Below are 27,291 nucleotides of genomic sequence, written 5' to 3'. Positions count from 1 at the left end.
TCTAGGGAAAATTGGTATTTTTGATGCACAGCAAAAGCAGTTTAATTTGCTCATTTAGTTAGTGTGAAATTACTGCTGCCAAAAAGTATCATTCCTGCAATGTTTCTGGCCAGTCATTAAATAATGCAGAGTGCGTGGAATTATCTCTGTCGGTGTGTTTATGTCTATCCTTGCCTTAACTTGCTGCCATCTAAAAAAGAAACTCCTTTTTTTATCAAATAAATGTTATATTATTTTTATCTTATTAAGTATATATGTAGTGTTTTATTCTTAAAGGGACAGTAAACACCTTGAGATTTGTATACAAAATGTTGTTATACATAAGGAAACAACTTTGCAGTATAAAATTTCATTATTTATTTTGACCCTTTTCATGAAATTTAGCTCTGAAAATTGAGCAATTTCAAATGATGAGAACTTGCACCCTGCAGACTTCTCATGGCTAACTCTGCAACATATCTGTCCCTTATTGGCTTTATCAGATTACAACTGCAAAACAATCAATTTTATGCTAACTATGACAGTGGCTAGCTTTGTTGATTGTGGTTCCTCCAAATAAGGCAAATGATGGGTGGAGTTTGGCTATTGGAACATAAGTGTAGTAAAAATTGTTAATTTGTTTTAAAAACATTACCAAAAAATATTAACAGAAATGTTATGTAATTACAAGGTGTTTACTGTCCCATAATATAAGTTTGTAATAGAAATGTATATCTGAATATTACAATTAAACGTACACTGACTCCAAAACTTTGGACATCAAAAAGTGGGCTAGTAGGCCTTATATACAAACAGCACACTTTACCTTGACAATAATAACCTTCTCTAATATGCGTCAATTTATGTAATCAAATTTTTTAAATCCAGGAATAATAAAAAAAAAAAAAAATGTTAACTGTACAGTACTCACCCTATAGAACACCAGGTATCAGCACTTGCCTCTGACTTATCAATAGATTGCCTATACGATATAAAGGCATCCTGAACCTTTCCAATACTGGAATAGCACCTTAACAAAATAAATTGTAAACATATTTAGACTGCATTCATTAAAGGGGCACTCAAGTCAAAATTAAACTTTCATTTAGATAGAGAATGAAATTTTAAGCAACTGTCCAATTTACTTCCATTAACAAAATGTGCACAATCTTTATATAGTTACACTTTTGAGTCACCAGCTCCTACTGAGTAAGTACAAGAATACATAGAATATAAGTATATGCATTTGTGATTTGAGGGTGGCTATCACATGATACAGGGGGGGATTGGAAATAGACAACTGAAATTTGTCAGGGAAAAAAAAAATCTGATATTCATTTGAAGTTAAGACTAAGTGCTATTGCATTGGCTTTTTACCATGCATTTGTTGATTATGCAAATCTACTGTATTTATGGGTCCTTTAAAATTGTGTAGTTTACATGTTCTAAAAGCACTTTAAAAAACATAATTTATGTAAGAACTTACCTGATAAATTCATTTCTTTCATATTAGCAAGAGTCCATGAGCTAGTGACGTATGGAATATACATTCCTACCAGGAGGGGTAAAGTTTCCCAAACCTCAAAATGCCTATAAATACACCCCTCACCACACCCACAATTCAGTTTAACGAATAGCCAAGAAGTGGGGTGATAAGAAAGGAGCGAAAGCATCAAAAATAAGGAATTGGAATAATTGTGCTTTATACAAAAAAATCATAACCACCACAAAAAAAGGGTGGGCCTCATGGACTCTTGCTAATATGAAAGAAATGAATTTATCAGGTAAGTTCTTACATAAATTATGTTTTCTTTCATGTAATTAGCAAGAGTCCATGAGCTAGTGACGTATGGGATAATAAATACCCAAGATGTGGGACTTCCACGCAAGAGTCACTAGAGAGGGAGGGATAAAATAAAGACAGCCAATTCCGCTGAAAAATAATAATCCACAACCCAAAACAAAAGTTTTAATCTTATATTGAAAAAAACTGAAATTATAAGCAGAAGAATCAAACTGAAACAGCTGCCTGAAGTACTTTTCTACCAAAAACTGCTTCAGAAGAAGAAAACACATCAAAATGGTAGAATTTAGTAAATGTATGCAAAGAAGACCAAGTTGCTGCTTTGCAAATCTGATCAACAGAAGCTTCATTCCTAAACGCCCAGGAAGTTGAAACTGACCTAGTAGAATGAGCCGTAATCCTTTGAGGCGGGGATTTACCCGACTCCACATAAGCATGATGAATCAAAGACTTTAACCAAGACGCCAAAGAAATGGCGGAGGCCTTCTGACCTTTTCTGGACCCAAAAAAGATAACAGACTATAAGTCTTTCTAAAATCTTTAGTAGCTTCAACATAATATTTCAAAGCTCTTACTACATCCAAAGAATGTAAAGATCTCTCCTTAGAATTCGTAGGATTAGGACATAATGAAGGAACAACAATTTCTCTACTAATGTTGTTAGAATTCACAACCTTAGGTAAAAATTTAAATGAAGTCCGCAACACTGCCTTATACTGATGAAAAATCAGAAAAGGAGATTCACAAGAAAGAGCAGATAACTCAGAAACTCTTCTAGCAGAAGAGATGACCAAAAGGAACAGAACTTTCCAAGAAAGTAATTTAATGTCCAGAGAATACATAGGTTCAAACGGAGGGGCTTGTAAAGCCCTCAGAACCAAATTAAGACTCCAAGGAGGAGAGATTGATTTAATGACAGGTTTGATACGAACCAAAGCCTGTACAAAACAATGAATATCAGGAAGATTAGCAATCTTTCTGTGAAAAAGAACAGAAAGAGCAGAGATTTGTCCTTTCAAGGAACTTGCAGAAAAACCTTTATCCAAACCATCCTGAAGAAACTGTAAAATTCTAGGAATTCTAAAAGAATGCCAGGAGAATTTATGAGAAGAACACCAAGAAATGTAAGTCTTCCATATAATAAATCCTCCTAGACACGGATTTACGAGCGTGTAACATAGTATTAATTACTGAGTCAGAGAAACCTCTATGACTAAGAATCAAGCGTTCAATTTCCATACCTTCAAATTTAATGATTTGAGATCCTGATGGAAAAAAGGGCCTTGAGATAGAAGGTCTGGTCTGAACGGAAGAGTCCAAGGTTGGCAACTGGCCATCCGAATGAGATCCGCATACCAAAACCTGTGAGGCCATGCTGGAGCCACCAGCAGTAAAAACGAACGTTCCATTAGAATTTTGGAAATCACTTTTGGAAGAAGAACTAGAGGCGGAAAGATATAGGCAGGATGATAATTCCAAGGAAGCGACAACGCGTCCACTGCCTCCGCATGAGGATCCCTGGATCTGGACAGATACCTGGGAAGTTTCTTGTTTAGATGAGAGGCCATCAGATCTATTTCTGGAAGTCCCCAGATTTGAACAATCTGAAGAAATACCTCTGGGTGAAGGGACCATTCGTCAGGATGTAACGTCTGGCGACTGAGATAATCCGCTTCCCAATTGTCTACACCTGGGATGTGAACCGCAGAGATTAGACAGGAGCTGGATTCCGCCCAAACAAGTATCCGAGATACTTCTTTCATAGCCTGAGGACTGTGAGTCCCCCCTTGATGATTGACATATGCCACGGTTGTGACATTGTCTGTCTGAAAACAAATAAACGATTCTCTTTTCAGAAGAGGCCAGAACTGAAGAGCTCTGAAAATCGCACGGAGTTCCAAAATGTTGATTGGTAATCTCGCCTCCTGAGATTCCCAAATCCCCTGCGCTGTCAGAGATCCCCATACAGCTCCCCAACCTGACAGACTCGCATCTGTTGAGATCACAGTCCAGGTTGGACGAACAAAAGAAGCCCCTTGGACTAAACGATGGTGATCTATCCACCACGTCAGAGAGTGTCGTACATTGGGATTTAAGGATATTAATTGTGATATATCTTTGTATAATCCCTGCACCATTGGTTCAGCATACAAAGCTGAAGAGGTCGCATGTGAAAACGAGCAAAGGGGATCGCGTCCGATGCAGCAGTCATGAGACCTAGAATTTCCATGTATAAAGCTATCGAAGGGAATGATTGAGACTGAAGGTTTCGACAGGCTGAAACCAATTTCAGACGTCTCTTTTCTGTTAGAGACAAGGTCATGGACACTGAATCTATTTGAAAACCCAAAAAGGTTACCTTTGTCTGAGGAATCAATTAACTCTTTGGTAAATTGATCCTCCAACCATGTCTTTGAAGAAACGACACAAGTTGATTCGTATGAGATTCTGCAGAATGTGAAGACTGAGCAAGTACCAAGATATCGTCCAAATAAGGAAATACCGCAATACCCTGTTCTCTGATTACAGAGAGAAGGGCACCGAGAACCTTTGAAAAGATCCTTGGAGCTGTTGCTAGGCCAAACGGAAGGGCCACAAACTGGTAATGCTTGTCTAGAAAAGAGAATCTCAGAAACTGAAAGTGTTCTGGATGAATCGGAATATGAAGAAATGCATCCTGTAAATCTATTGTGGACATATAATGCCCTTGCTGAACAAAAGGCAGAATAGTCCTTATAGTTACCATTTTGAATGTTGGTATCCTTACATAACGATTCAATATCTTTAAATCCAGAACTGGTCTGAAGGAATTCTCCTTCTTTGGTACAATGAATAGATTTGAGTAAAACCCCAGACCCTGTTCCAGAACTGGAACTGGCACAATTACTCCAGCCAACTCGAGATCTGAAACACATTTCAGAAATGCCTGAGCCTTCATTCATATGCATTATCCCAAATAATGAAACTGACTGTCTGAAATAAGGAATATTGATCATCCTGAATCATGGCAAATATAAGTTTAAAGACATATATTTAGAACTTTATAAATAAAGTGCCCAACCATAGCTTAGAGTGTCACAGAAAATAAGACTTACTTACCCCAGGACACTCATCTACATATAGTAGATAGCCAAACCAGTACTGAAACGAGAATCAGTAGAGGTAATGGTACATAAGAGTATATCGTCGATCTGAAAAGGGAGGTAAGAGATGAATCTCTACAACCGATAACAGAGAACCTATGAAATAGATCCCGTAGAAGGAGACCATTGAATTCAAATAGGCAATACTCTCTTCACATCCCTCTGACATTCACTGCACACTGAGAGGAAAACCGGGCTCCAGCCTGCTGCGAAGCGCATATCAACGTAGAATCTAGCACAAACTTACTTCACCACCTCCACGGGAGGCAAAGTTTGTAAAACTGAATTGTGGGTGTGGTGAGGGGTGTATTTATAGGCATTTTGAGGTTTGGGAAACTTTGCCCCTCCTGGTAGGAATGTATATCCCATACGTCACTAGCTCATGGACTCTTGCTAATTACATGAAAGAAAACAATTTGTTTATTGATCTCTAGGTTTTAGTGTGATAGTATGTGAAGACATTAATTGGTTTGTATGTAAAGCCTATCTATGAGTCTGGCATCAATAATCAAGGAAAAAATACAGTAGACAGTGTAAAGATTGCAACCTTTTTATTAAAGGGACATACTCTTCAAAAACACATGGCAATGTCAGGTAAACAGAAAACAAAGTCCTAAATTCTGAAGGACATTTTTTTCTTTTAAAATGTTGTTTTCGATGTAAAGCATTACAAAAACAAAATGTATGCTTACCTGATAAATTTATTTATTTATTGACACTGTGAGTCCACGGATCATCATCAATTACAGTTGGGAATATCACTCCTGGCCAACAGGAGGAGGCAAAGAGTACCACAGCAAAGCTGATAAGTATCACTTCCCTACCCACAATCCCCAGTCATTCGACCAAAGGAAAGGAGAGAAAGGTAGCAACACAAGGTAAAGAGGTGCCTAAGGTTCATATAGAAAAGAAACTGTCTCAAAAACAGGGCGGGCCGTGGACTCACCGTGTCAAGAAATAAATAAATTTATCAGGTAAGCATAAATTTTGTTTTCTTTCTAAAGACATGGTGAGTCCACGGATCATCATCAATTACTGTTGGTAACCAATACCCAAGATAGAGGACACGGATGATAAGGGAGGGACAAGACAGGTAACCTAAACAGAAGGCAACACTGCTTGAAGAACCTTTCTCCCAAAAGAAGCCTCAGCCAAGGCAAAAGTATAAAATTTATAGAATTTGGAAAAAGTATCTTCATTTTTGAAAGCCCAGGAGGAAGAGACGAAAGTCCTCGTGGAATGAGCTGTGATTCTCTCAGGAGGTTGCTATCCAGCAGTCTCATAGGCCAAACGAATAACACTCTTCAGCCAAAAGGAAAGATAAGTAGCCGTAGCTTTCTGACTCTTGTGTTTCCCAGAAAAACAAACAGAGCAGAAGATTGACGAAAGTCCTTAGTCGCCTGTAGATAAAATTTCAGCGCACGTACATTATCTAGGTTATGCAACAAACGTTCCTTATGAGAAGAAGGGTTAGGAGACAAAGAAGGAACAACAATTTCCTGATTAATATTCTTGAACAAAACAACTTTAGGCAGGAAACTCAACTTAGTATGCTAAACCACCTTATCAGAATGAAAGATAAGATAAGATAAGATAAGGGGAATCACACTGTAGTGCAGAGAGTTCCAAAACTCTCAGAGCAGAGGAAATAGCAACAAGAAACAAACTTTCCAAGATAACAACTTAATATCTAAGGAATGCATAGGCTCAGACTCAGGGGAGGAGTAACAGGTTTTAATACAGGGCGGATCCTGACCAAGGCCTGACAAAACGATTGCACATCTGGCACATCCGCCAGACGCTTATGCAACAAAATAGACAATCCCACTCCCGGGATGAAAAGTCTGCCTGCTCAGAAAATCCGCTTCCCAAATGTCAGCTCCTGGGATGTGGATCTCAGAAAGAAAGCAGTTGTGGGTCTCTGCCCACTGAATAATTTGGGCCACCTCTGTCATTGCCAAGGAACTCAGAGTTCCCCCCTGATTGTTGATGTATGCCACCAATGTTATGTTGTCCGACTGGAACCTGATAAACCGGGCTAAAGCTAACTGAGGCCAGGCAAGCAGAGCATTGAAGATCGCTCTCAGCTCTAGGATGTTTATGGGGAGATCCGACTCCTCCCGAGTCCATAGGGCCTGAGCCTTCAACGAACCCCAGACTGCTCCCCAACCCAGAAGGCTGGCATCCGTGGACACAATCACCCAGGAGGGTCTGCGGAAGCAAGTTCCCTGGGAGAGATGTTCCTGAGACAACCACCACGGAAGAGAGACCTTTGTCACCTGATCCAGATCTATTCGCGGAGACAGATCCGTATAGTCCCCGTTCCATTGTCTGAGCATGCATAACTGCAGAGGTCTGAGATGGAACCTAGCAAACGGAATGATGTCCATGGAAGCCACCATCAGACAAATTACTTCCATACCTTGAGCCACTGACGGCTGAGGAGAGGACTGAAGGACATGACAGGAGTCGAAAATCTTTGTTTTTCTGACCTCCGTCAGAAATATCTTCATTGATAGGGAAATCTATAATGGTCCTCAAGAACACTATCCTTGTAGCTGGAATCAGAGAACTTTTTCCCAGATTCACCTTCCAACCATGGGAGCGAAGAAAAGACAAAAAGATATCCGTATGAGAGTTTGCTTGTTGAAAAGACAGCGTCTGAACCAGAATGTTGTCCAGATATGGCGCCACTGCAATGCCCCGAGAATGAATCACTGCCAAAAGAGCCCCCAGAACCTTTGAGAAAATTATGGGGGCTGTGGCAAGGCCGAATGGAGGAGCCACAAACAAAGTGATTGTCCAAGAAGGCGAATCTCAGAAACATGTGATGATCCTTGTGAATGGGAACATGAAAGTACGTATCCTTTAAGTCTATGGTTGTCAAGAACTGACCCCTCTTGGACCAAGGGAAGAATGGAACAGATAGTCTCCATCTTAAAGGATGGTACTCTGAGGAACTTGTTTAGACACTTCAGGTCTAAGATTGGCCTGAAAGTTCCCTCCTTTTTGGGAACTACGAACAGATTAGCGTAAAATCCTAGATCCTGTTCCTGTGGAGGAGCTGGGACTATTAATCCCAGAGCGGCAAGGTCTTTGACACAATGTAAGAACGCCTCTCTTTTTATCTGGTCTACAGATAATCTGGAGAGGAGAAACCTGCCTCTGGGAGGAAAGGTCTTGAATTCTATCCTGTACCCCTGGAAGACGATGTCCACCGCCCAGGGATCCGGAACATCTCTTATGCAGGCTTATGCAGGCCCCGGATCGGGGGCCGACACTTCATGTTGACTTGGAGTCAGCTGCGGGTTTCTAAGACTGTTTCCCCAAGACTGGTTAGGCTTCCAGGAAGACTTGGCTTGATCTTGCTTGGAGGAGAGAGAGAGAGGAGGGTTTACCTCTAAAGTTACGAAAGGAACGAAAATTACTCGGACATCCTTTCTGCTTATTCTTTTTATCTTGAGGAAGAAAAGATCCCTTCCCTCCTGTAATATCTGAGATAATTTCAGCCAAACAAGGTCTTACCCTTATAGGGGATCAGCAAAAGTTTGTACTTCAACCATAAGGCTCTGCGAGCTAGTACCACAAAATCTGATATTTTTGCCCCCAGTTTAATGACTTGTAAGGAAGCATTTGTAATAAATGAATTGGCTAACTTAAGGACCTTAATCCTGTCCTGGATCTTCTCAAAAGGAGTATCTGTCCGAATAGAATCAGACAACGCATCAAACCAGTAAGCTGCAGCTCTGGCGACAGTGGCGATACACACCGCAGGCTGGCATTGGAGACACTTTTGAACGTATATTTTCTTTAACAATGCCTCCAGCTTCTTATCCATTGGATCTCTAAAATTACAACTATCCTCTATGAAAATAGTAGTCCTCTTAGCAAAAGTGGAAATCGCCTTCCACCTTAGGAACCGTTTGCAAAGACTCCTTAATAGAGTCCGCTATTGGAAACCATTTCTTGAAAATTGAAGATGGAGAAAAGGGAATACCAGGTCTCTCCCATTCTCATGCAATAATCTCTGTAGCACGGTCTGGTACAGGGAAAACCTCCACAGCAGAGGGAACATCAAAGTACTTGTTCAGCTTACTAGATTTCTTAGGGTTCACTACGACAGTCGTATCAGAGTCGTCCAAGGTAGCCAAAACCTCCTTTAGTAACATGCAAAGGTGTTCTAGTTTAAATCTGAAGGATACAACTTTAGCATCAGCAAAAGGAATTATATTGTCTGAATCTGAGATTTCACCCTCAGACGCTACCGAAGTGTCCTCTTCCTCTGACTTTTGGGAAGGAGCATCTTGGATAGCCACAACTTGATCAGAAACCTTACATACTGATTCCTTAAGTTTAGCCCTACAGCATGGGAAAAGCGGACAATGCCTCAGATACCGCAGAGGATACCTGGGTAGCAATATCCTGTAAAGCAAATCCTACCAGATTGTGAGCGGAAACGCAGGGCACTGCATGTGGAGACTGAAAAGATTGTGATGCTTGAGGAGAAAGCTGCGGCATATCTGATACAGGAGACACCTGAACAGCTTCCGCCTTAGCTAATGGTGGCTCATGGTCAAAAATTTTATCTGTAACTCAAAGTTCTCTCAATGCATGAGAAACAAAATGGTAATGGAGGTTCCACTTGAGAATCAAAACACAGCTTGCATGAAACAACTTGTAAAGCCTCTTCCATCTTTGCAAAAGTAATATCAAAAGAGTAAAGACCGTTTTTAAAGTAAATTGAAGGTACTGTGCCATTAAATTAATTTTTAATGTCGGATGTAAAGCCTGCAATAAACCCCAGGCCACCCAAACACCTCAGTAGCTGTCCTGCAGCCAGAGAATGAGTCTTACTCCCAAATGATCCGTTCCGGACCTGCAACGGCTTAGAAATGTATTATACACACGGAGCAGCCGACAACTGTGTCACTAACTCACAGCCGACAGCGCAACTGAAAGCACGCCAACAGCCTTCTAACAAGGACCCTCCCCCCCTTTTCATAAGAAGCGGTCCCGGCGGTCATAATACAGAGTAAGGAGAAGTACATGGTCTCATCAAAATAAAAGCAAAGTCTACAGTGCCTGCAAAACTGCCAATAATTAACCCTTTCATATACTAGTTAACGATAAACCTCTCAAACAGCATTTAAATGCTGAAGTGCCAAATTCACTTCCATTTAGAAAAAATATAAATGGCACTTACCTGACGACAGTCTGTCCGGCAGTAGGACAGCTCGCCTGGTTTGAGAGGATGTCGTACCTCACATGGACCTGTGGAAAAGGAAAGAATCTGAGTACACCTACTCAGGTTTTCTGACCTAGGGCAGCAAAAACCTTGAGAAAACACAAGTTCCCAATTGCTCAAAAGTCACCACTGCCCTACTGAAGAGACTGACGTGGACTAAGGCTAGACCCCAGGAAAGATCAGAGTAAACCTACTCTGCTTTAAAATAATAAAATCTTGATTGAAGAAGACTTCTTATCAGACACCTAAATCTTCACCTCCTCTTTGCACTGTAGGGATTGTGGGTAGAGAAGTGATACTTCTCTTGCTGGCCAGGAGTGGTATTTCCAACATTAATTGATGATGATTTGTGGACTCACTGTGTCATTAGAAATAAATAAGCTGATGCCACAATGTCTGTACACCATGACCCAAAATGACTCTCTGATTTTAATGTGAAAAAAATAAAATAATTCAAAATCAACCCAATATGATCTTACCTCCCGAGGAAATACCAGGACTGACCAGAATTGGGATCTGCTTCTAAAGACTTTTGCAGATACTGAATAGCATAGCTTGCCTTTGTGGCTTTGTCTCCCAATTGATCAACTGTGTGATGCATCCAACCTATTAAAACAAAAAGTTTACTTGATAAATACATTTCTTTTATGAATTCATGACATTACATATGGAAATATATTTCCTGTCCGACATGACTTTACTCCACCCATAATCCCAGCAATCCCCTGCTATACTGATTACCAAGTAGAGAAGGAAAGCCAGAAATATAGAAAAGGACCAAATCAGTACAAATGAAGTGAAAAAACATAATTTATGCTTACCTGATAAATTCCTTTCTTCTGTTGTGTGATCAGTCCACGGGTCATCATTACTTCTGGGATATAACTCCTCCCCAACAGGAAATGCAAGAGGATTCACCCAGCAGAGCTGCATATAGCTCCTCCCCTCTACGTCAGTCCCAGTCATTCGACCAAGAATCAACGAGAAAGGAGTAACCAAGGGTGAAGTGGTGACTGGAGTATAATTTAAAAGATATTTACCTGCCTTAAAACAGGGCGGGCCGTGGACTGATCACACAACAGAAGAAAGGAATTTATCAGGTAAGCATAAATTATGTTTTCTTCTGTTATGTGTGATCAGTCCACGGGTCATCATTACTTCTGGGATACCAATACCAAAGCAAAAGTACACGGATGACGGGAGGGATAGGCAGGCTCATTATACAGAAGGAACCACTGCCTGAAGAACCTTTCTCCCAAAAATAGCCTCCGAAGAAGCAAAAGTGTCAAATTTGTAAAATTTGGAAAAAGTATGAAGCGAAGACCAAGTTGCAGCCTTGCAAATCTGTTCAACCGAGGCCTCATTCTTAAAGGCCCAAGTGGAAGCCACAGCTCTAGTGGAGTGAGCTGTAATTCTTTCAGGAGGCTGCTGTCCAGCAGTCTCATAGGCTAAACGTATTATGCTACGAAGCCAAAAAGAGAGAGAGGTAGCAGAAGCTTTTTGACCTCTCCTCTGTCCAGAATAAACGACAAACAGGGAAGAAGTTTGGCGAAAATCTTTAGTTGCCTGCAAGTAGAACTTGAGGGCACGAACTACATCCAAATTGTGTAGAAGACGTTCCTTCTTTGAAGAAGGATTTGGACACAAGGATGGAACAACAATCTCTTGATTGATATTCCTGTTAGTGACTACCTTAGGTAAGAACCCAGGTTTAGTACGCAGAACTACCTTGTCTGAGTGAAAAATCAGATAAGGAGAATCACAATGTAAGGCTGATAACTCAGAGACTCTTCGAGCCGAGGAAATAGCCATTAAAAACAGAACTTTCCAAGATAACAACTTTATATCAATGGAATGAAGGGGTTCAAACGGAACACCCTGTAAAACGTTAAGAACTAAGTTTAAACTCCATGGCGGAGCAACAGCTTTAAACACAGGCTTGATCCTAGCTAAAGCCTGACAAAAGGACTGGACGTCTGGATTTTCTGACAGACGCCTGTGTAACAAGATGGACAGAGCTGAAATCTGTCCCTTTAATGAACTAGCTGATAAACCCTTTTCTAAACCTTCTTGTAGAAAGGACAATATCCTAGCGATCCTAACCTTACTCCAGGAGTAACCTTTGGATTCGCACCAGTATAGGTATTTACGCCATATTTTATGGTAAATCCTTCTGGTAACAGGCTTCCTAGCCTGTATCAGGGTATCAATAACCGACTCAGAAAAACCACGTTTTGATAAAATCAAGCGTTCAATTTCCAAGCAGTCAGCTTCAGAGAAGTTAGATTTTGATGTTTGAATGGACCCTGTATCAGAAGGTCCTGTCTTAGAGGTAGAGACCAAGGCGGACAGGATGACATGTCCACTAGATCTGCAAACCAAGTCCTGCGTGGCCATGCAGGCGCTATTAGAATCACTGATGCTCTCTCCTGTTTGATTTTGGCAATCAATCGAGGAAGCAGCGGGAAGGGTGGAAACACATAAGCCATCCCGAAGTTCCAAGGTGCTGTCAAAGCATCTATCAGAACCGCTCCCGGATCCCTGGATCTGGACCCGTAGTGAGGAAGTTTGGCGTTCTGGCGAGACGCCATGAGATCTATCTCTGGTTTGCCCCAACGTCGAAGTATTTGGGCAAAGACCTCCGGATGAAGTTCCCACTCCCCCGGATGAAAAGTCTGGCGACTCAAGAAATCCGCCTCCCAGTTCTCCACTCCCGGGATGTGGATTGCTGACAGGTGGCAAGAGTGAGACTCTGCCCAGCGAATTATCTTTGATACTTCCATCATTGCTAGGGAGCTTCTTGTCCCTCCCTGATGGTTGATGTAAGCTACAGTCGTGATGTTGTCCGACTGAAACCTGATGAACCCCCGAGTTGTTAATTGGGGCCAAGCCAGAAGGGCATTGAGAACTGCTCTCAATTCCAGAATGTTTATTGGAAGGAGACTCTCCTCCTGATTCCATAGTCCCTGAGCCTTCAGAGAATTCCAGACAGCGCCCCAACCTAGTAGGCTGGCGTCTGTTGTTACAATTGTCCAGTCTGGTCTGCTGAATGGCATCCCCCTGGACAGGTGTGGCCGATAAAGCCACCATAGAAGAGAATTTCTGGTCTCTTGATTCAGATTCAGAGTAGGGGACAAATCTGAGTAATCCCCATTCCACTGACTTAGCATGTACAATTGCAGCGGTCTGAGGTGTAGGCGTGCAAAAGGTACTATGTCCATTGCCGCTACCATTAAGCCGATCACCTCCATGCATTGAGCTACTGACGGGTGTTGAATGGAATGAAGGACACGGCATGCATTTTGAAGCTTTGTTAACCTGTCTTCTGTCAGGTAAATCTTCATTTCTACAGAATCTATAAGAGTCCCCAAGAATGGAACTCTTGTGAGAGGAAAAAGAGAACTCTTCTTTTCGTTCACTTTCCATCCATGCGACCTTAGAAATGCCAGAACTAACTCTGTATGAGACTTGGCAGTTTGAAAGCTTGAAGCTTGTATTAGAATGTCGTCTAGGTACGGAGCTACCGAAATCCCTCGCGGTCTTAGTACCGCCAGAAGGGCACCCAGAACCTTTGTGAAGATTCTTGGAGCCGTAGCCAATCCGAATGGAAGAGCTACAAACTGGTAGTGCCTGTCTAAGAAGGCAAACCTTAGATACCGGTGATGATCTTTGTGAATCGGTATGTGAAGGTAAGCATCTTTTAAATCCACTGTGGTCATGTACTGACCCTTTTGGATCATGGGTAAGATTGTCCGAATAGTTTCCATTTTGAACGATGGAACTCTTAGGAATTTGTTTAGAATCTTTAAATCTAAGATTGGCCTGAAAGTTCCCTCTTTTTTGGGAACCACAAACAGGTTTGAGTAGAACCCTTGTCCTTGTTCCGGCCGCGGAACCGGATGGATCACTCCCATTAATAACAGATCTTGTACACAGCGTAGAAACGCTTCTTTCTTTATCTGGTTTGTTGACAACCTTGACAGATGAAATCTCCCCCTTGGGGGAGATAATTTGAAGTCTAGAAGGTATCCCTGAGATATGATCTCTAGCGCCCAGGGATCCTGAACATCTCTTGCCCAGGCCTGGGCGAAGAGAGAAAGTCTGCCCCCCACTAGATCCGATCCCGGATCGGGGGCTCTCGGTTCATGCTGTCTTTGGGGCAGCAGCAGGTTTCCTGGCCTGCTTGCTCTTGTTCCAGGACTGGTTAGGCTTCCAGCCTTGCCTGTAACGAGCCACAGCTCCCTCCTGTTTTGGTGCAGTGGAGGTTGATGCTGCTCCTGTTTTGAAATTCCGAAAGGGACGAAAATTAGACTGTCTACCTTAGCTTTGGCTTTGTCTTGAGGTAGGGCGTGGCCCTTACCTCCTGTAATGTCAGCGATAATTTCTTTCAAACCGGGCCCAAATAAAGACTGCCCCTTGAAAGGTATATTAAGTAATTTGGACTTAGAAGTAACATCAGCTGACCAGGATTTTAGCCACAGCGCCCTACGTGCCTGTATGGCGAATCCTGAGTTCTTAGCCGTAAGTTTGGTTAAATGTACTACGGCCTCCGAAATGAATGAATTAGCTAGTTTAAGGACTCTAAGCCTGTCCGTAATGTCGTCTAGCGTAGATGAATTAAGGTTCTCTTCCAGAGACTCAATCCAAAATGCTGCCGCAGCCGTAATCGGCGCGATACATGCAAGGGGTTGCAATATAAAACCTTGTTGAACAAACATTTTCTTAAGGTAACCCTCTAATTTTTTATCCATTGGATCTGAAAAGGCACAGCTATCCTCCACCGGGATAGTGGTACGCTTAGCTAAAGTAGAAACTGCTCCCTCCACCTTAGGGACCGTTTGCCATAAGTCCCGAGTGGTGGCGTCTATTGGAAACATCTTTCTAAATATTGGAGGGGGTGAGAACGGCACACCGGGTCTATCCCACTCCTTAGTAACAATTTCAGTTAGTCTCTTAGGTATAGGAAAAACGTCAGTACTCGCCGGTACCGCAAAGTATTTATCCAACCTACACAGTTTCTCTGGTATTGCAACGGTGTTACAATCATTGAGAGCTGCTAAGACCTCCCCTAGTAATACACGGAGGTTCTCCAATTTAAATTTAAAATTTGAAATATCTGAATCCAATCTGTTTGGATCAGAACCGTCACCCACAGAATGAAGCTCTCCGTCCTCATGCTCTGCAAGCTGTGACGCAGTATCAGACATGGCCCTAGTATTGTCAGCGCACTCTGTTCTCACCCCAGAGTGATCACGCTTGCCTCTTAGTTCTGGTAATTTAGACAAAACTTCAGTCATAACAGTAGCCATATCTTGTAATGTTATCTGTAATGGCCGCCCAGATGTACTAGGCGCCATAATATCACGCACCTCCCGGGCGGGAGATGCAGGTACTGCCGCGTGAGGCGAGTTAGTCGGCATAACTCTCCCCTCGCTGTTTGGTGAAATTTGTTCACATTGTACAGATTGACTTTTATTTAAAGTAGCATCAATACAGTTAGTACATAAATTTCTATTGGGCTCCACCTTGGCATTGGAACAAATGACACAGATATCTTCCTCTGAGTCAGACATGTTTAACACACTAGCAATAAACTTGCAACTTGGTTATAATCTTTTTTAGCAAAAACGTACTGTGCCTCAAAGAGGTACTAAACGATTAAATGACAGTTGAAATAATGAACTGAAAAACAGTTATAGCATCAAACTTTAAAACAACACAACTTTTAGCAAAGGTTTGTTCCCATTAGTAAAATAACAATAATTAAATTTGACATAAAAATTACAGAGCAACGTTTTTATTCACAGTCAATATAAAATTCTCACAGCTCTGCTGAGAGAATCTACCTCCCTCCAAAGAAGTTTGAAGACCCCTGAGATCTGTCAGAGATGAACCGGATCATGCAGGAAATATAAGAGTAACTGACTTGAATTTTTTGATGCGTAGCAAAGAGCGCCAAAAATGGCCCCTCCCCCTCACACACAGCAGTGAAGAGAAACGAAACTGTCACAATTAAAACCAAACAACTGCCAAGTGGAAAATAATGCCCAAATATTTATTCACTCAGTACCTCAGAAATGTAAACGATTCTACATTCCAGCAAAAACGTTTAACATGATAAATACTTATTAAAAGGATTAGTGACTTTTAACAGAGTAGTTCCGGTGAAATACCATCCCCAGAATACTGAAGTGTATACATACATGTCATTATAACGGTATGGCAGGATTTTCTCATCAATTCCATTCAGAAAATAAAAACTGCAACATACCTCAATGCAGATTCATCTGCCCGCTGTCCCCTGATCTGAAGCTTTTACCTCCCTCAGATGGCCGAGAACAGCAATATGATCTTAACTACTCCGGTTAAAATCATAGTAAAAAACTCTGGTAGATTCTTCCTCAAACTCTGCCAGAGAAGTAATAACACGCTCCGGTGCTATTGTAAAATAACAAACTTTTGATTGAAGTCATAAAAACTAAGTATAATCACCATAGTCCTCTCACACATCCTATCTAGTCGTTGGGTGCAAGAGAATGACTGGGACTGACGTAGAGGGGAGGAGCTATATGCAGCTCTGCTGGGTGAATCCTCTTGCATTTCCTGTTGGGGAGGAGTTATATCCCAGAAGTAATGATGACCCGTGGACTGATCACACATAACAGAAGAAACAAGTCTTGTCAGCTGTGTATGGCACCAATTTGCCTTATTTGAAGCAGCCAATTTGCATTATTTGGAGGAGCCAATCTGGGCTTCAGTCGGCAGACAACAAAGTTATTCACTGTTGTATAGTTAATACAAGTTACATTGTTTTGCAGCTGTTAACAGTTAAAGCCAATTAGGGACAAATAAATAGCAGGGTTATAGCCTTGAGAAGCTACCAGTGTGCATTTTCAAGGTCTGAGAGTTAGAAATTGCTCTATTTTAAAGATAAATTACATGGAAAGGGGTCAAAATAAATAATAAAAATATTGCCAAGCTGTTACATTATGCATAGCAAAACTTTTAAACTAAAAATCTCAATGTGTTTACTGTCCCTTTAATTGAGCATGCTAAAAGTGAGGCAATAAGAATCATAGAAGGAATAAACAAAGGGTAAGATATAAGGCAAAAACTGCTGTAATATTGCTGCTCCGTGTTTTTAACTGACTTCCTTTTGTAAAAATGTTCCATATCTTCTTGTCCTTACTACTTCCCTCTCACCACCTGAATAATTTGTTACTCCATGTTTCCTAATCTCACTTCATAGTTGCTCTCATAAGCTCCACACATTTCAAATCTTAACTCTCTTTTCTTTGCACCATATCCCAATAACACTGATTACTGCAAATCTGTATCTCATGTTATGTCACTCTCTCTCTCTCTTGCTAATAGCCAGCTGCTGGTGATATGTCCCTCAATCATGGTCCCTGACAACTTCTTAATCTTGACTGCTCATGTATGTTTTTCCACAGAGCAAGAAACTAGAACTATGGAAAACTAAATCCAATTCTTTATGCGTCACCCCCTTCAGATCTGCACTCTGGAACCATGGCTCACTTTGTAACAAGCTCACTTCTATCCATTGTAGAGAGAGGATAAAAATCCTCAGAGGGTGCGCTGTTGCTGACCAATTGATTGTAGTCAAAGAGCTTCTAAAATATGGCCGCACTCCCGATAAAAGTCCCGATAATAATCCGGATGGATCTCGAGCTGTGATAGGAAAAAAAGAAGAGAGGCGCCAAAAACATAAAACAGTATCGTAGGTCCAAACAAGTAAGAGACCCCTACATGTTCAATCCACCCCGTTGTGCCAGATACTCACAGACAAGGCGGCACAAACTTTGTGCCTCTAAGCGCGGATCGGGACTGTTCCGAGTCGCCCGACAGACACACCTCAGCTAGCGTACGTCACTCCGTGTCCACCAATCGACAGTCGGCAATCCACACGCCTCTGATGGTTCCGTATGGCTACGATCACAACCAATACCACTGCAGGTATCGGATTAGGATGGATGTGAAGCGTAGATAGTCACTCTTAGCGAATAGATGGTGGTGATAATATTAGGAACACAGGTAAAAGTAGTAAACCATATTTTATTGTAAAAGATAAAACAGCAACGCGTTTCCCGGCTAGATAGGCCGCTTCATCAGGCTGTGCTAGACTGAGCCCTTGCTACCAATAAATACCTTACAAACACCTGTTAGGGGCCTTCTAACAAGCGATACCTGTCTTCCTGTTCTAAGTTTAACTAATTCATCACCAAAAGTTAAAATCATTACATTGCTTAAACATGCTACAATCTAAACATAATATTTAACAACACACATTATTAAAATATCATGTGGCTCTGTCTATATATATATATAGAAATTATCGCGGGCATTGGCAGCCTCACAGATAATGTGTCGTCCTACGTGGACTTCTTTCTACAAAAACATGTACTGGGTCTCGAATCTTATATTCGGGATTCCAGTGATTTGATCGAAAAACTTGAAAAAATTGAGATCACTTCAGATTTACTATGGATAACATGTGATGTCCAATCATTGTATTCAAATATACAACATCATTTGGGTTTATCAGCAGTATCAGAATTCTTACAAAATGATATTTATCTGCCAAATGCCCAATGTGGTTTTATTTTAAAACTTATCTCTTTCATCTTGAGACACAATTATTTTTTGTTCCAAGATGATTTTTTTCTCCAGGTCAAAGGTACCGCCATGGGCACCAGGTTCGCCCCAAGTTATGCCAACTTGTTCATGGGATCTTTTGAACAACAATTTATCTATGATGGCATTTTTGGGGCGAGCCTGGTGTTCTATGGGCGGTACATAGACGATATGATTTTTATCTGGAGGGGAGATATGGCATCAGCCAATTTGTTTGTTGAATATTTGAATTCGAATGATAGAGGTTTAACTTTTACCAGTTCCATTCATCATGAAACCATAGTATTTCTGGACCTTGTACTTAAATTTGATGATCCCAAAGTCACCAGTGTCACCCATTTTAAGATGGTAGACTGCAATAGTTATTTAGACTTTAGCAGTCACCACCATTTCCCATGGAAGCGTAACGTGCCATACGGCCAATTCAAAAGAATTCGCCAAAATTGCAGTACCCTGGCAAATTATGAGGTCCAAAGCTTGATATTAAAAGAACGCTTTAATGAGAAACATTATCCTTCACACATCATAGAAAATGGCTATAAAAGAGCTAAGCAAGATAAAAGAGAAGACTATTTTAGAAAAATCAATATAAAGTCAAATAAAGAACAAAACGATTTTATCGGGAAATTTACCCCTTTTATTACCGAATACAACCGTCACCACAAAACAATATGTCAGATAATAAATAAACATTGGAGAATCCTCCAAAAAGACCCCATTTTGGGGAAGATTCTGACAGACAAACCTAATATAGTATATAGAAAGGCACCCAGTTTGAAATCGATGTTGGCTCCCAGTAAGGTGGTCAAACATAAAACTTTGACTAATTGCCATAGGGTACAGATGTAATGCGAAAAAATTTAAATTGTGCACTAGAATCATACATAAACAAACGACATTTCAATCAAACGTCACAGGTAAACATTTTTCAATTATTGGCCATATTTCCTGTGCCTCCAGATATGTAGTATATCTATTGTCTTGTGTCTGTGGGGTTCAGTATGTAGGTAGAACCTCCAGAAGACTAAGCATTAGATGGTCAGAACATCTTAGAAATATGAAAAAGAACCATAGTGTTCCTAGGCATTGCAATTTTCATCATAATGGCCACACGGATTGTTTTAGTATCTGCCCCATAGAATTTATTACTGTATCTCATCTTTACAATAGACTATCCAGATTAAGACAAAGGGAGACTTACTGGATCCACACTCTTAGAAGTCTCCACCCCAATGGTCTCAATCTTAATATAGATTTGGCAGCTTTTTGAGCTAATTGTGGAGTCCAGTAAGTAATCTTTTTGCCTTTTTGTCTTTTCACACATTTCTTTCTTTGGATAATAGAACCATTAGATTGTTCTGGTTGAGTAACAAGTAATATACTAATTACATTTTCTTGTTCATTAGGCAAAATCCAATAATTTTTATTACCATAATGATATCCAGTCCCAATCTCCATATAGATTGGTGTCCTAAGTAGACAATACCAGAAATATGGTCCCCCCCCTCCAATAAGCCCCCCTCTGTCAGTGTTAGGTTAAATAGTTTATCTATGAGGGGAGTACTGATTACTATTAGATTTATCCATCGAATATTAATACATTTATAACAACTTTTTAATGTATATATATAATATATGTAATGATGGGCCATTTTTATAGGTCACTCTATAAGTGACAGTAATATTTCATTATCTGGTTTGTGTCCCATCTGATTATCTGGGGATTTAGCGCTCTAATTCTACTGAATTAACTCCATATTAACAATGTTATTTCATTAGGTGACATAAGGGTTGTACCATATGTAGGTTTGCCAATGGTGCTTTCTCTAAGTAGGAGGTTTTCAAACATGTATTTTAAAATGTTTTATGTAAAAAAATTTTTTTTCTATATATATATATATATATATATATATATATATATATATATATATATATATATAGACAGAGCCACATGATATTTTAATAATGTGTGTTGTTAAATATTATGTTTAGATTGTAGCATGTTTAAGCAATGTAATGATTTTAACTTTTGGTGATGAATTAGTTAAACTTAGAACAGGAAGACAGGTATCGCTTGTTAGAACGCCCCCTAACAGGTGTTTGTAAGGTATTTATTGGTAGCAAGGGCTCAGTCTAGCACAGCCTGATGAAGCGGCCTATCTAGCCGGGAAACGCGTTGCTGTTTTATCTTTTACAATAAAATACGGATTACTACTTTTACCTGTTCTGTCCTGTGTTCTTAATATTATCACCACCATCTATTCGCTAAGAGTGACTATCTACGCTTCACATCCATCCTAATCCGATACCTGCAGTGGTATTGGTTGTGATCGTAGCCATACGGAACCATCAGAGGCGTGTGGATTGCCGACTGTCGATTGGTGGACACGGAGTGACGTACGCTAGCTGAGGTGTGTCTGTCGGGCGACTCGGAACAGTCCCGATCCGCGCTTAGAGGCACGAAGTTTGTGCCGCCTTGTCTGTGAGTATCTGGCACAACGGGGTGGATTGAACACGTAGGGGTCTCTTACTTGTTTGGACCTACGATACTGTTTTATGTTTTTGGCGCCTCTCTTCTTTTTTTCCTATCACTTCTATCCATGACTTCTTCATTGCCCACTCCCTTAACCTTCTGGCTCTCATCAAAAGCTGGCTCTTTCCCTCAGACAAAACCTCCCCTGCTGAATTGGAGCCTTCACTTTAGCCACACTCCCTAGGCCTGAAAACAGACAAGGAGGCGATGTAGGTATTTTACTTTCCTCTCGCTGCATCTTTCTTCCTTTGAAATTTGCATGATTCACTTCTCTCCCCTCATCTCACAGTTATAATACTGTATCCCCCCCAGTGCCCCGACTCATTAATTATGATGATGCCTGGCTACCTTATTTCCTCTGGACAACAAAAAACAAAAAAAAATAGGAAGCGCTATGAATAGCTAAATCCAATATCAATATACAGTTATGTATCAGGAGATAATACTCAAAGCTTTTTAAATAAAAAACAAAGCGATGCTTACCTTTCTTATTTTCTGGATATGGAGAGTCCACGACGTCATTCAATTACTAGTGGGAATATCACTCCTGGCCAGCAGGAGGAGGCAAAGAGCACCACAGCAAAGCTGTTAAGTGTCACTCCCCTACCCATAATACCCAGTCATTTGACCAAAGGAAAATGGAAAAAAGAATAACACAAAGGTGTAGAGGTGCTTAGGGGGGACCAGGGAAAGAGAAAAGAAAAGGAGAATGGCACTACTGTGCTAGAGATGTCCTAATAATTGTATTACAATAGTATCGTATGTCACAATATAGGATCAGGTGCTGTACACTAGAGAAATCAGTACAAAAAGTAGGTGTGACCCTACAACTAAAGTGTGTAACTGATAGCACTCATCTCTATAATAGCCTTGATATGTAATAATAACTGTTGATTGTTAATAGTAATAGATGTTTATTACAAACGTGTTCTGTTAAGACAGAAAATATTTAGACAGAAAATAATTCCCTATAGGGGAAACAGCGGTTAAAATTTCAAACTTTATTACATAGAGGATAAAAATGGGACATAGACGTTAAAAACAAAAAATGGTGAAGATCAATCCTAAGTAATAAATCATTGGGATTTGATTGATTATAGAAGGACCCAAAATCGTATAGATTACTAGCTTCTATTTATATCTGGGTGTATGCAGCACAATGGTTGTATATACAATGTGAACTCAGTTACACATAGATAGTATATGCGCAATATCAAGAAGCGCTCTAATAGTTAATAGTTCATTTCAGCTATGCATCCAAACTCTAAACACTTATAACTTGACCATACATTGCACCATATAGTAGCAATTTCCTGATTTGTGACTTGAAGTTATGGTGTGAAAAATAATGATGTAATTATCTTAAAGGATTGTTCCATGCAAAGTGTTTACAATGGCGCTATGAAGCTGTTAAAAATGACAAGGCAAAGCCCGTATTATAATACAGTGTGAGGGAAAATAAAATTAAATTCACCTCGCCAAAGGTTAATATTTAAAGGAAAATGCCCTATTGATGTAGCAATTGCAAAAAGACAAACGCTACAAATATAGAGATCAGAATGGTAGTACACTATATTTGGATATAGTAGTTGCTTAATATAAATAAATAACAAGTGTAGATGTTCAGCTTTGACAGTAGGATATTACAGTAGGTCATTGGTATTGACGTAAAATTGATAACTACTATGTGATTTTAAATAGTTTGTATATATCAGAGAGACCACACTTATTAGTACTCTCAAAAAAAAATTGTTGAAAAATAGTGGCATACATATTGAGCTTACAAAATACATAGAAAGCGCTTGTATGCAATGTTATTATGAATTAGCTGTTAAGTGCAGCAGCTTGTGTAAATATTATGTAGCCCTCTCAGCGTGTATAAATGTTGCTAAAAATCACCACAATTTAACACGTTGAAAGCTTATTATTGGTGCTATTATGCCGCTATTTTTTAACAAAAAATTTTTTTGAGAGTACTAATAAGTGTGGTCTCTCTGATATATACAAACTATTTAAAATCAGATAGTTGTTATCAATTTTACATCAATACCAATGACCTAGTGTAATATCCTACTGTCAAAGCTGAACATCTACACTTGTTATTTATTTATATTAAGCAACTACTATATCCAAATATAGTGTATTACCATTCTGATTTCTATATTTGTAGTGTTTGTCTTTTTGCAATTGCTACATCAATAGGGGATTTTCCTTTAAATATTAACCTTTGGCCTCTTTGGCGAGGTGAATTTAATTTTATTTTCCCTCACACTGTATTATAATACGGGCTTTGCCTTGTCATTTTTAACAGCTTCATAGCGCCATTGTAAACACTTTGCATGGAACAATCCTTTAAGATAATTACATCATTATTTTTCACACCATAACTTCAAGTCACAAATCAGGAAATCGCTACTATATGATGCAATGTATGGTCAAGTTATAAGTGTTGAAGAACCTTTCTCCCAAAAGAGGCCTGACCAGAGGCAAAATAATCAAATTTGGAAAATTTGAAAAAAAGTATGCAGAGAGGACCAAGTTGCAGCCTTGCAAAGCTGTTCCACAGAAGCTTCATCTTTGAAAGCCCAAGAAGAGGAGAAAGCCCTAGTGGAATGAGCTGTAATTCTCTCGGGAGGCTGCTGCCCAGCAGTCTCATAAGCAAAACGAATCATACTTCTCAACCAGAAGGAAAGAGAAGTAAAAGTAGCCTTCCGACCTTTACGCTTTCCTGAGAAACAAACAAACAGGGCAGAAGACTGGCGAAAATCCTTAGTTGCTTGTAGGTAGAATTTTAGAGAACGCACAACATCCAAGTTGTGCAACACACATTCTTTATGAGAAGGAGGATTGGGACAGAGAGAAGGAACAACAATTTCCTGATTAATATTTCTATCTGAAACCACTTTAGAACGAAACCCCAATTTAGTACGAAGAACCGCCTTATCCGCATGAAAGATAAGGTAGGGCGAATCACACTGCAAAGCTGAGAGTTCCGAAACTCTCCAAGCAGAAGAGATAGCAATAAGAAAGAAAACCTTCCAAGATAGCAACTTAAAATCTATGGGATGAATTGGCTCAAACTGAGCCTGCTGCAAAACTTTAAGAACAAGATTAAGGCTTCAAGGAGGAGCAACAGGTTTAAACACAGGCCTGATTCTGACCAGAGCCTGACAAAAAGATTAAACATCTGGCACATCCGCCAGACGCTTGTGTAACAAAATAGATAATGCAGAAATCTGACCTTTCAGAGAACTGACTGACAACCCTTTCTCCAGACCTTCCTGGAGAAAAGACAACATTCTAGGAGTCCTGACCCTATTCCAAGAGTAGCCATTAGATTCACAAGAATAAAGGTATTTACGCCATACTTTATGGTAAAGTTTTCGAGTAACAGGCTTGCGAGCATGGATCATGGTCTCAATTACCGACTCAGAAAATCCACGCTTAGACAGAACTAAGCGTTCAATCTCCAAGCAGTCAGCTTCAGAGAAACAAAATTTGGATGGAGGAATGGACCCTGAGTTAGAAGGTCCTTCCTCAGAGGCAACTCCAAGGCTGCCGAGAAGACATCTTCACTAGGTCTTCATACCAGATCCTGCGAGACCATGCAGGAGGTATTAGAATTACTGATGCTCTCTCTTGTTTGATACGAGCAATAACTTGTGGAAGGAGCGCAAATGGAGAAAACAGGTATGCTAGACCGAAATTCCAAGGAACCGCCAGAGCATCTATCAGAGCGGCCTGAGGATCTTTTGACCTTGAACCGTACCTTGGAAGCTTGGCGTTCTGTCGAGACGCCATCAAATCCAACTCCAGGACCCATCATTTGGTGGTTAACCTGGAGAACACCTCCAGATGGAGAGCCCACTCCCCGGAATGAAATGTCTGTCTGTTCAGGAAATCTGCTTCCCAGTTATCCACTCCAGGAATGTGGATGGCAGAAAGACAACAACTGTGAGCTTCCGCCCACTGAATAATCCGTGCCACCTCCTTCATGGCTAAGGAACTCCGAGTTCCTCCCTGGTGGTTGATGTAAGCCACTGAGGTGATGTTGTCCGACTGAAACCTGATAAACCGTGATAAGGACAATTGAGGCCAAGTCATCAGAGCATTGTAAATCTCTCTCAACTCCAAGATGTTTATGAGAAGAGCAGACTCCTCCCGAGTCCATAGTCCCTTAAGCCTTTAACGAGTCACAGGCTGGCGTCCATGGTCACAATCACCCAGGAAGGTCTCCGGAAGCATGTGCCCTGAGACAGATGGTCCTGAGAAAGCCACCACGGGAGAGAGTCGACTGGTCTAGATCTATCCTCTGAGAACGATCGAATTGTCTCCATTCCATTGTCTGAACATGCATAATTGCAGAGCTCTCAAATGGAATCGAGCACATGGAATGATGTCCATGGAAGCGACCATCAGATAAATTACCTCCATACATTGAGCTACTGATGGCCGAACATTAGACTGAAGAGAGAGGCAAGAGGAGAGAATTTTGGATTGATTGACCCTTGTAGCTTGAACAAGGGAACTCTTTCCTAGATTCACTTTCCAACCCTGGGAAAGTAAAAAAAGACAACAAGATCTCTCTCTGTATGAGAGTTTGCTTGTTGAAAAGATGGCGCCTGAACCAATATGTCGTCCAGGTATGGCGCCACTGCAATTCCCCGAGACCTGATCACTGCCAAGAGAGCCCCCAGAACCTTTGAGAAAATTCTGGGAGCTGTGGCAAGGCCAAACGGAAGAGCCACAAACTGAAAGTGTTTGTCTAGAAAGGCAAATCTCAGGAATTTGTGATGATCCCTCTGGATGGGAACATGAAGATACGCGTCTTTCAGGTCTATAGTCGTCATGAACTGACCCTCTTGGACTAAAGGAAGAATGGAACAAATGGTTTCCACCATTTTGAAGGATGGTACCCTGAGAAACTTGTAGAGGCACTTTAGGTCTAAAATGGGTCAAAAAACTTCCCTCTTTTTTGGGAACCACAAACAGATTTGAATAGAATCCTAGACCCTGCTCCCTTACTGGAACTGGAACAATCACTCCCAAAGAGGAAAGGTCCTGAACGCAGATCAAGAATGCCTCTCTTTTTACCTGGTCTGCATATAATCTTGAGAGGTGGAATCTGCCCCTGGGAGGGAAAGTTTTGAATTCTGTTTTGTAACCCTGAGATACTATGTCCACAGTCCAAGGATCTGGGACATCTCGTCTCCATGCTTTGCAAAACAGGGAAAGTCTGCCCCCCCTACTTGATCCGAACCCGGACCGGGGGCCAACCCTTCATGCTGACTTAGACTCTGCTAAGGATTTCTTTGATTGCTTCCCCTTATTCTAAGACTGATTGGGCTTCCAAGAAGACTTGGACTGCTCCTGCTTGGAAGAGGGAGAGGAAGACTTTTGAAGTTTGAAGGCGTTGCAACAATAAGATGCCCCACTTGCTAATGTGGAAATTCTCTCAGAATGTATCCCAGTGACTTTCAACTGAGACACCAGAGGGCTTGACAGAGGCAAAGAGAACGACTGGGGATTATGGGTAGGGGAGTGACACTTAACAGCTTTGCTGTGGTGCTCTTTGCCTCCTTCTGCTGGCCAGGAGTGATATTCCAATTAGTAATTGAATGACGTTGTGGACTCTCCATATTTTAGGAAATAAATATATTTAAATCAAAATAACAATGATAAAAGGTGGTGATAAAATTTTGCAAATTGGCTAAAATGCTGTGTGCAAACATAAAATGACATAAAACACATATATGGGATATAAAATAAAAATATATGCAAGTGTTGTTCTTTAGAGAGCAAGTCCATAAAATAGATGGCACAAATATAAATGGCACTCAAAAGGTAAGCACATTCACGCTCACTTAAATCATATAGTCATGGATGTAAAGGAAACAATAAGGTAGTTAGATGAAACAAAGCAAAAGTTACT

General features: G+C 40.6%; 1 protein-coding gene across 1 annotated transcript in view; it reads right to left on the bottom strand.

Annotated features, from left to right (window-relative positions):
* KDM6A (lysine demethylase 6A) overlaps positions 1–27,291 on the bottom strand; it is a 926,232-nt gene that overhangs the window by 420,604 nt on the left and 478,337 nt on the right. Inside the window, exons 9-10 of the mRNA XM_053705281.1 lie at positions 10,651–10,777; positions 911–1,009 (exon numbers count right to left, since the gene is read on the bottom strand). Of these exons, the coding sequence (XP_053561256.1) occupies positions 911–1,009; positions 10,651–10,777 (226 nt within the window). The remainder of the gene's footprint in view (positions 1–910; positions 1,010–10,650; positions 10,778–27,291) is intronic.

Source organism: Bombina bombina, chromosome 3 (genome assembly GCF_027579735.1).
Source record: "Bombina bombina isolate aBomBom1 chromosome 3, aBomBom1.pri, whole genome shotgun sequence".
Classification (NCBI taxonomy): domain Eukaryota; kingdom Metazoa; phylum Chordata; class Amphibia; order Anura; family Bombinatoridae; genus Bombina; species Bombina bombina.
This window is presented reverse-complemented; position numbering and strand designations above follow the sequence as displayed.